The sequence below is a fragment of the Guillardia theta genome (genome assembly GCF_000315625.1).
Source record: "Guillardia theta CCMP2712 unplaced genomic scaffold GUITHscaffold_93, whole genome shotgun sequence".
Taxonomy (NCBI): Eukaryota; class Cryptophyceae; order Pyrenomonadales; family Geminigeraceae; genus Guillardia; species Guillardia theta.
In genome coordinates, this window is record NW_005434581.1 from 65401 (window position 1) to 74878 (window position 9478).

General features: G+C 59.1%; 3 protein-coding genes across 3 annotated transcripts; 2 read left to right on the forward strand and 1 right to left on the reverse strand.

Moving 5' to 3' along the window:
- Window positions 1–249: 249 nt before the first annotated feature.
- GUITHDRAFT_144864 (hypothetical protein) lies at window positions 250–1998 on the forward strand (the record flags this gene model as incomplete). Its single annotated transcript, XM_005824503.1, has 7 exons — window positions 250–477; window positions 524–748; window positions 797–973; window positions 1086–1144; window positions 1359–1471; window positions 1619–1724; window positions 1779–1998. 7 exons carry the CDS (start codon window positions 250–252, stop codon window positions 1996–1998), a joined length of 1128 nt encoding a protein of 375 aa, XP_005824560.1.
- Window positions 1999–2142: 144 nt separating this feature from the next.
- Window positions 2143–3419, reverse strand: GUITHDRAFT_116222 (hypothetical protein; the record flags this gene model as incomplete). Its single annotated transcript, XM_005824504.1, has 8 exons — window positions 2143–2209; window positions 2252–2296; window positions 2557–2619; window positions 2677–2837; window positions 2889–2933; window positions 2995–3065; window positions 3145–3317; window positions 3388–3419. 8 exons carry the CDS (start codon window positions 3417–3419, stop codon window positions 2143–2145), a joined length of 657 nt encoding a protein of 218 aa, XP_005824561.1.
- Window positions 3420–4443: 1024 nt separating this feature from the next.
- On the forward strand, window positions 4444–7923 carry GUITHDRAFT_116223 (hypothetical protein; the record flags this gene model as incomplete). The annotated part of the gene is made up of 4 exons (XM_005824505.1): window positions 4444–4540; window positions 4853–5037; window positions 5087–5181; window positions 5448–7923. 4 exons carry the CDS (start codon window positions 4444–4446, stop codon window positions 7921–7923), a joined length of 2853 nt encoding a protein of 950 aa, XP_005824562.1.
- Window positions 7924–9478: the final 1555 nt, after the last annotated feature.

Below are 9478 nucleotides of genomic sequence, written 5' to 3' on the forward strand. Positions count from 1 at the left end.
AAGATGTCGTGCGACGGAGCCTTCAACAGGTTGGGTGCGAGTGGCTGCGAAGGGTTCGAGATCTTCTCCTCGCTCCATGGTCTCCTTGATCCGCTTGCCCAAGTTTCTGCGACAAATTGTTGCGACGAGAAGCAAAAGCCGCGTCATCAGGAGAGCCAGAGGGCATGAGGATCTTCCGCATGCTGTCGCAGCGAGGAGAGCAGTGTCAAGTCGTCAAGCGACAAGGAGTCTGAGGTGAAGCCATCGGCGATGACGGATGAGAATATGCCGACGAGCCCTGGGGCCGGAGAGACCAACATGAAGGATGCGATCAACTCAGCGGAAGAGGAAGCAGAGTCCTTTCGGATTCTCGAACCCGTGTCAGAGTCGTTACCTCCTAGCGATGAGTTGGAGGTGGACAAGTTGGTCAACTGCGTCAACTTCACTGCTCCTGCCCCTCCACCTCCAGACCTGCCAACTATCGAGGACCCGAGCAAGGTGTGATGTGCTCCTGTGACGCCCATCGCTCGGCACAGCTGCTCAGGTGCTCGGGCATTTCGCATCAAAGCCACACAGCAGAGCTATGGAGCTGCTGCACGTTTGCTTCCTCCACCTGCCTACCCTCAAGACTCATCGCTTGCGGGCAGGCAGTCGCTTACCAGAAGCTCGCGATCTGATTGAGACATACACGGAAGCGCTTGAGCGACTTGAGCGAGACGCCGGAATGAGCGAGAGCGACGAGGAAGAAGCTGAGGACCGAGCAGAGCATGTTCACTCCCATATGCCGTAGAGTGCTGAAAGCTCCTAACCGTGCCAGGGAGAAAGAGAAAGGGGAGGTGAATCAGACAGTAGAGGGAAGCAATTTAAGGTGGGAGATGACGTCATCACTGCTGACGGCAAGTACGGAAGCGTGGTCAAGATCCGTCATGACTTTCTTCCCGGGCTGCCAACTCGACTCAGCGTGCCACCAGAGGAACTCAAACTGGATCAGACGGTGAATCTCCTCTCTCTCTCTCTCTCTCTCTCTCTCTCTCTCTCTCTCTCTCTCCCTCCCTCCCTCTCCCTCTCCCTCTCCCTCTCTCTTGCTCGCCTGAAATTTCCACAAGATTATGAGGACTCCGACCCAGCCGTTGAGGATGAGAAAACGCTACTCGTGCTGTCCTCTGTGAGGTCCAGAAGCCCTGGAAGTCTTCGCTGTCGAAGTCGAGAGCGCGCTTGGGGGAAAGGGAGGAGAATGCAGCAGAAGGAGTAAAGCATCGGCGGCGAGAGATTTCTCGGCTTTGGCGGGCGGCGCGAGCAGGAAACGTCACAAGGGTTCGAGAGTTGATGTGGGAGGAGGAGAGGACGAGAGGGAGAGAGTTGCTGACGATTCGCCGCAGCTCTCAAGGACACGATCCAAACAGCAGGAACCCTCGGCTGCAGGAGGCGACTGCTCTTCACTACGCTTCTCTTCACGGGCACACGGAAGTGATGTCAGTGCTCGTGACAGCAGGTGACCAAACTCATGTCGATCGCCTTGTCGTGACGATGATCACAGGAGCGAACCCCTCCTCCACCAACCGTTAGCATCGTTCGAGGAGGCGAAGCTGAAGCTGGAGCAGGTGGGGGGCTACACCGCTTCGCTTCGCCGCCTTTGCAGGGCAAGAGAGGAGCATTGAGATGCTCTTGCGAACTTTCGGCAGCTGCGTCAACGTCGTTGATCTCGTCGGCTCCTCGTCCCTTCACTTCGCAGCTCTTGCGGGGAGGTGACGACCTGCTCTCCTTCGCTCCTCTCCCGTCGGCACCTGAATGTGAGGCAGGCTCGGTCCCGTTCGCCTTCTTGTAGAGACAGGCGGAGACGTGTTCCTCAAGGACGAAGACGGCAACTCGCCGCTAGACAACGCAGAGCACGCGGCTCGCACGAACAAACTGATGGACGAGGAGATGAAAGGAACATGCGCGAGCTCCGCAGAGCGCTGGGAGGTGGTTCACTTCCTCCGAGAAGTTCAGTCAGTGCGGATAGACGATGAGCCTCTGTGAAGGGCGAGAGAGCGAGGAGCGAGAAGAGAAGCGAGAGGGGAGGGAGGAGGAGCGAGATGAGGAGGAGGAGTGAGATGAGAGGATATCAGAGGTTGGAGTCAATTGTCCTTGCATGTAACAACAAGATAAGTTATGTAGATGATTTCACGTGCTCTCAAGCTCGTCTTGCTGGAGGAGGAGGGGGAGGAGATCCTGCAGCAGCGTCAATTCCCTGCGATCATCTCACCAAGACTCACGTCCTGCACTCTCGAACCACTGAAACGCGCTCACGAGCTTTCCGTTGGCTGAAGGCATGTACCTGCTCCAGTTAGATTGATAGAATCTCTTCCTCCCAAGCCCCGCGCCGCCTCCTCCACCCACCTCCGCAACCTACGCAGACATCTCCGCAACCTAGGCATACACCTCCGCAACCTAGGCATACACCTCCGCAACCTAGGCATACACCTCCGCAACCTAGGCATACACCTCCGCAACCTAGGCATACACCTCCGCAACCTAGGCATACACCTCCGCAACCTAGGCATACACCTCCGCAACCTAGGCATACACCTCCGCAACCTAGGCATACACCTCCGCAACCTAGGCATACACCTCCGCAACCTAGGCATACACCTCCGCAACCTAGGCATACACCTCCGCAACCTAGGCATACACCTACGACTGCCTCACTGTTGTCACCTTCTCATCTCTCGGTGAAATTCAGATGGAGTGACCCGAAGCAGCGAGCCCGTGACGAAGCCCTGCTCTCCTCCTGCTTGTGTTGCCCGTGCCTGCTCTCCTCCCGCTTGTTTTGCCCGTGCCTGTCCAGCCATCCCCTGCGCTGCCAATCCCCTCGAGGACTGCCGCCCATGCTCACTGGGCACATGCTCTAACCCCCAGCTCCTCCTCACCTCCTCTGATTCCTCAGGCTCCCTGATCGCACTTGCAGGACGTGCCTGCAACATGCCCCTTAGAAAGAGAGGGAGGAGGGCGCGGGCAGGAGCGGCAGGGAAGGACCTGCATGGGACGCACGTTGCTTTGCTGCTGGAAGACGGAGGCGAGGACAGCGTTGATCTCAGCAGAATGACCTGAAAGATGACGAGCAAGACAAGAATCAGCGAGAGAGAATGAAGGACGAGGGAGAGGGACAACAACAAGTCTTCTCACTCTCGTCCCTCTTGGCGTGATGGCTTGCTGGCTTGCTCCCTTGAGAGATGGCTTTCTTTGAGAGGACAGGAGGGCTGCCAGCCTCGTCGAACATCTGAGCTGCTGAGATCAGCTTGCCGTCCATCGTTGGCATTCCCTCGGGGTTCGCGAGGTCCCATGGATGATCTTCGAACCTGCAAGGAGCCGTGACCGTCAGCTATCCGTGGGGAAGTGCAAGACATGAGAAGGCGCGCAGTGACTGACATTTGTCGGCGCAAGGACATCATGGAAGACATGGCTTTCTCCTTCTTCACTGACGGCGCAACTTTTCTTCCCTCATGCTCCACTATCGCTGAAATGATAGGGTTCCTCTGAAGCAAAGCTGAGGTCCCAAGTGAATGCGTCCTGCTCGATGACGATTCGTTTGAAACAAAAAGAATTGCAGCTAGGAGGCAGAGTAAAACTGCAGAGGCAGCAGAGGGCAGGAGGAAGCGAGAGGAGGAGGACGAGGAGGACGAGGACGAGGAGGACGAGGGTCCTCTTCCCCTTCGTGCCACCACAACTACTTCATGTCGCTCCATCGTGTGTTCGCTATGTCGCTATTTCCGTGACTGAGCCCTCATCCCCTCCATCTTGTCTCACTGGCTGTGGTCCGAGCCCGCGCCAGCATCATCATAGTAGGCCCTCAGTCACTGGCAGGCTGGGCGGCCGGCGGCGGCCCCGGGGCCGGGCCCCCAGCCCGGTGGCGTGTTGTTCCTACTTTACTCTTATATTGACCGAGGCTCTCATGCAAACAAACAGACATACTTGTACGGAAGCCGTCGACCGTTTGCAACTCAACACGATTACCGCACTGTCGGATCACTGCTGAGTCAGCCGAGGCCCCGGCAGTCACTGTGACTGGCAGCTAGGCTGGCGGCAGTGGCGGTCAGGTTGAACCCGGCGGCGCTCAGGGCCCCGGAGCCTAGTAAGGCTCGGACCCCCCGACCGCCCGAGTCAGTTTCCTCGCCATGTCCATCCTCGTGCTGCGCTTCAAGTGACCGATCAGCAGCGTGATATCCTCACCTTCAAAGTTGCAAAGCCGGGCGGCCTCAGGACGGTACTAGGCCGCGTCAAGTCGCAGGTTAGGGTCTTCAGTGCAGGGCCACTGGCCCAGAGTTTTACTATAAGACGGCGGTACGGTAAAAAGGCGCTCACTGTCCTGCTTTGTTTTGCTTGAGGCACTTTTTACAGGCTTCTGCCAGTAAATCCATTATTCCGTCCCTCACTGTGCTGGCGGGATTACACTTGGCGGCCTGCCTATCGGCACGGATGGATTTCATGCTAGTCAGCTCCGAGCGAAGGTTTCTACCCTCAACGAAGAGCTCTCGAAGCTCGGGCTCGTCCAGCATGGCTTCATGTTCAAGCCTCGGCGCTGGTGAGGGCGAGCCATCTCCAGAAGGCTGCCGCAGTGCGCTTCTTCCTCCAGGGGTCTTCTCCGTTTCTCCCGCGGGTCCAATCACAGATTCGTCGCTTTGACCTCTCTGTCCACCTGGCGCTTGAGAAATACCACCGCTGGCCTTCCTCGCAGTACCTCGCCGCGCATCCCGACCTCAGGCTCGAGTTTGCGAGGTTCAAGCGGGAGCTTCCGCATAGTCGAGGAGGGGACGAGTTCACGCCCTCTGAGGGTCTACACCCCGCTGTTTACTATACGGCTATCGCTCGCTTCCTCGCTTGGTACTCTGACCAGCCCATGTCCCCGGGACGCTGCCCTCTCCTCATAGCCTGGACGTTCACTGCTCGAGATCTCTCCGTGCCCAGAAGCATCCTCTGGCGACCTTCTTCGTTGAGGCGCACTGGCACGACTTCGTTCATAATGCTGGAGCGATCCTCTACCGTCGTGTGAGGGCTCCTGCACCGTACCGGCTGCAGATGGTGCGGCGACTCATCCCACCTGCCCCGGCTGCTGTGCCTGATGACGCAGGACGCCCCCCGGCATCTGTGGTACACATCCCTGGTTTGCGCGCTCTCGTCGACTCGTCTCATGAGCACTTCATTCCTCCCCCTGCGCAGCGAAATGTGACCCCTCTTGTCATGCGCGTCTTCCCTCGCTGCCGCCACAAAGCGGGCGGCCGCCCTGGCTCGCAAACGCGCCGCCACCTATCAGCGCCTCACTATGCAGCTGACGCTGGAGGCGCTCTTGTCTGGTGCGAGGCGCATGACGCCCTTGCGGGCGCAAGCACTTCTCGAGCCAGAGGACAGCTCCTAGGAGTAGTATAGGATTTACTGGCAGAAGGTAAAAAGTGCCTCAAGCAAAACAAAGCAGGAACAAGCTGAACCGGCAGGCACACAGTCCACAGCGAGAAGCTGCACAAACACACACAAAACACAAGCTCCTCCTCGGACTTTGTCGAGTCGCCCGAGGGGGAGTCTTCGCCGGAGGTCTCCGACTCCGATGGGGGACACACGTCGAGTGGCCCCGACGATCGGCGCGGAGCTGGCGAGGCGTCTCCGTCCCTCACTGTGACGTCGGGTGCCTCCGGAGAGCTCGACACCACTGGGGTGCTTGCTGCTGGTCCGAGCTCGCCTGCTTCCTCCCCGGCATCGGTCGGGTCACGCCGGGCCTTGGGCATTGCCGCGGCGTCGCCGCCGTCACGGGCGGTGTTGGTTTCGGCTACCGCTGACTCGGAGGCTAGCGAGGAGGACTACCTCGAGCGGTACCGTGTTCCTGTGTCCAGCCTCCCTCCGTCCGCTGCCCCAGGCGGACCCCCGGGCAGCGCCGGCTCCTTGTCGGCGGCTGCCCTTTCTCCGTCCGCGGCCGCCCGCTTTGTGGCGGCAGCGGACGTCTCGACTGACAGTGGTCAGTCGGCTGCCTCCGCCGCGCATCCCGACCTCAGGCTCGAGTTTGCGAGGTTCAAGCGGGAGCTTCCGCATAGTCGAGGAGGGGACGAGTTCACGCCCTCTGAGGGTCTACACCCCGCTGTTTACTATACGGCTATCGCTCGCTTCCTCGCTTGGTACTCTGACCAGCCCATGTCCCGGACGCTGCCCTCTCCTCATAGCCTGGACGTTCACTGCTCGAGATCTCTCCGTGCCCAGAAGCATCCTCTGGCGACCTTCTTCGTTGAGGCGCACGACTTCGTTCATAATGCTGGAGCGATCCTCTACCGTCGTGTCAAGGCTCCTGCACCGGCTGCAGATGGCGCGGCGATCCCACCTGCCCCGGCTGCTGTGCCTGATGACGCAGGACGCCTCGTCGACTCGTCTCATGAGCACTTCATTCCTCCCCCTGCGCAGCGAAATGTGACTCCTCTTGTCATGCGCGTCTTCCCTCGCCATGTGCATGCTCGCGCTGCGCTGACCGATCAGCAGCGTGATATCCTCACCTTGCACAGCCGCAGGACACACTCGCTCAAGTCGCAGGATAGGGTCTTGCAGTCTACCATCTTCGCTCATTTTCCTGAGCGAGACCTGAGCCACTCGGCGATGCGAGTCTCGAGCTACTACCCCCTCAAGGCCTTCCCGCACCGCTATGCTCAGATGCTCGACTGCTATCTCCATCATGGCATGCCGATCTGCCAGTGTCCGACGGAATGTGATGGATGTCAGCGCGAGCTCGATCCCTCCGTTGCTGCACATCATCTCCAGACCTGCAAACGCCGATCCTCCAAGCTTCCCACGGCGCATGACAACCTTACTCGTACGATTCGGTCGATGCTGAACGAAGCTGGTCTTCAGAGCGTCATCGATACAGTGGGGGATCCTCGTTCTCGACGGCAGGTACCCTCCCATCCTCATGGCCGCAAGATGAAGGGCGATATCCACATCCCTGGAATCCGCGATCGAGGGTCCGAGCAGTACGAGGGCTTGATGGCGGACGTGACGTTGGTCCACCCTTACATTGGTAGCTCTGCCGACCTGACCAAGTGGGGGGAGGTCAACCTCGACGCCCTCCATGTTGCAGCGTCTGAGAAGATTCGCAAACATCGCGCTGCATATGCCATGACTACTCCTCCTCGAGCGTTCATCCCTCTTGCCATCTCGACGGACGGTACCCTGCATCCTGACACCCTCCGCTTCATCTGGTATTTGGCGGACATCATTGCTCAGCGCTCAATGCCTCTTGAGGATGCGGCGTTTGGTCGGCACTTCGTGCCTGATGACGGCCCTGCTGCTGAGGTCTTGGCTCGCAAACGCGCCGCCACCTATCAGCGCCTCACCATGCAGCTTACGCTGGAAGCGCTCTTGTCTGGTGCGAGGCGCATGACGCCCTTGCGGGCGCAAGCACTGGCTTCTCGAGCCAGAGGACAGCTCCTCCTCGGACTTTGTCGAGTCGCCCGAGGAGTCTTCGCCGGAGGTCTCCGACTCCGATGGGGGAAACCCTTCGAGTGGCCCCGACGATCGGCGCGGAGCTGGCGAGGCGTACGGTCTCCGTCCCTCACTGTGACGTCGGGTGCCTCCGGAGAGCTCGACACCACTGGGGTGCTTCAATGTGCTGCTGGTCCGAGCTCGCCTGCTTCCTCCCCGGCATCGGTCGGGTCACGCCGGGCCTTGGGCATTGCCGCGGCGTCGCCGCCGTCACGGGCGGCTACCACTGACTCGGCTACCGCTGACTCGGAGGCTAGCGAGGAGGACTACCTCGAGCGGTACCGTGTTCCTGTGTCCAGCCTCCCTCCGTCCGCTGCCCCAGGCGGACCCCCGGGCAGCGCCGGCTCCTTGTCGGCGGCTGCCCTTTCTCCGTCCGCGGCCGCCCGCTTTGTGGCGGCAGCGGACGTCTCGACTGACAGTGGTCAGTCGGCTGCCTCCGGGTATCGCGTGTAAGGGATTTTATTCCTCCTGCATGCTCCTGCTGCTTGTTGCTTGATTGCTTGACCCTTCGGCTGCTTGTCTGCGCGGCTTCGCGCTTGGGCTGGCGCTGCCGCGTCTGGGTGCCAGCAGTGCTGGTTCTTTTCGGGCTTGTGTTTTGTGTGTGTTTGTGCAGCTTCTCGCTGTGGACTGTGTACCTGCCGGTTCAGCTTGTTCCTGCTTTATTTTGCTTGAGGCACTTTTTACCTTCTGCCAGTAAATCCTATATCCTCCGGGTATGTGGACTGTGTGCCTGCCGGTTCAGCTTGTTCCTGCTTTGTTTTGCTTGAGGCACTTTTTACCTTCTGCCAGTAAATCCTATACACAGGGTATCGCGTCTAAGGGATTTTATTCCTCCTGCATGCTCCTGCTGCTTGTTGCTTGATTGCTTGACCCTTAGGCTGCTTGTCTGCGCGGCTTCTCGCTTGGGCTGGTGATGCCGCGTCTGGGTGCCAGCAGTGCTGGTTCTTTTCGGGCTTGTGTTTTGTGTGTGTTTGTGCAGCTTCTCGCTGTGGACTGTGTACCTGCCGGTTCAGCTTGTTCCTGCTTTATTTTGCTTGAGGCACTTTTTATCTTCTGCCAGTAAATCCTATACACGCCGACCTGACCAAGTGGGGGGAGGTCAACCTCGACGCCCTCCAGCAACCATGGGCGTGTCTAGTACTCGGGTGGGGGACCACCGGGGAAGCGCACGTACCGTACAGAACCACACATTTCACTTGCCAGCAGTGCTGGTTGTTTTCGGGCTTGTGTTTTGTGTGTGATTGTGCAGCTTCTCGCTGTGGACTGTGTACCTGCCGGTTCAGCTTGTTCCTGCTTTGTTTTGCTTGAGGCACTTTTTGTCTTCTGCCAGTAAATCCTATATACTTCCCATGTTGCAGCGTCTGAGAAGATTCGCAAACATCGCGCTGCATATGCCATGACTACTCCTGCTTTGTTTTGCTTGAGGCACTTTTTACCTTCTGCCAGTAAATCCTATGTCATACTCCTCCTCGAGCGTTTTGCTTGAGGCACTTTTTACCTTCTGCCAGTAAATCCTATGTCATACTCCTCCTCGAGCGTTCATCCCTCTTGCCATCTCGACGGACGGTACCCTCCGCTTCATCTGGCCCCGACGATCGGCGCGGAGCTGGCGAGGCGTCTCCGTCCCTCACTGTGACGTCGGGTGCCTCCGGAGAGCTCGACACCACTGGGGTGCTTGCTGCTGGTCCGAGCTCGCCTGCTTCCTCCCCGGCATCGGTCGGGTCACGCCGGTCCTTGGGCATTGCCGCGGCGTCGCCGCCGTCACGGGCGGCTACCACTGAGAGTATAGTATAGGACAAGCTGAACCGGCAGGTACACAGTCCACAGCGAGAAGCTGCACAAACACACACAAAACACAAGCCCGAAAAGAACCAGCACTGCTGGCTTGGCTACCGCTGACTCGGAGGCTAGCGAGGAGGACTACCTCGAGCGGTACCGTGTTCATGTGTCCAGCCTCCCTCCGTCCGCTGCCCCAGGCGGACCCCCGGGCAGCGCCGGCTCCTTGTCG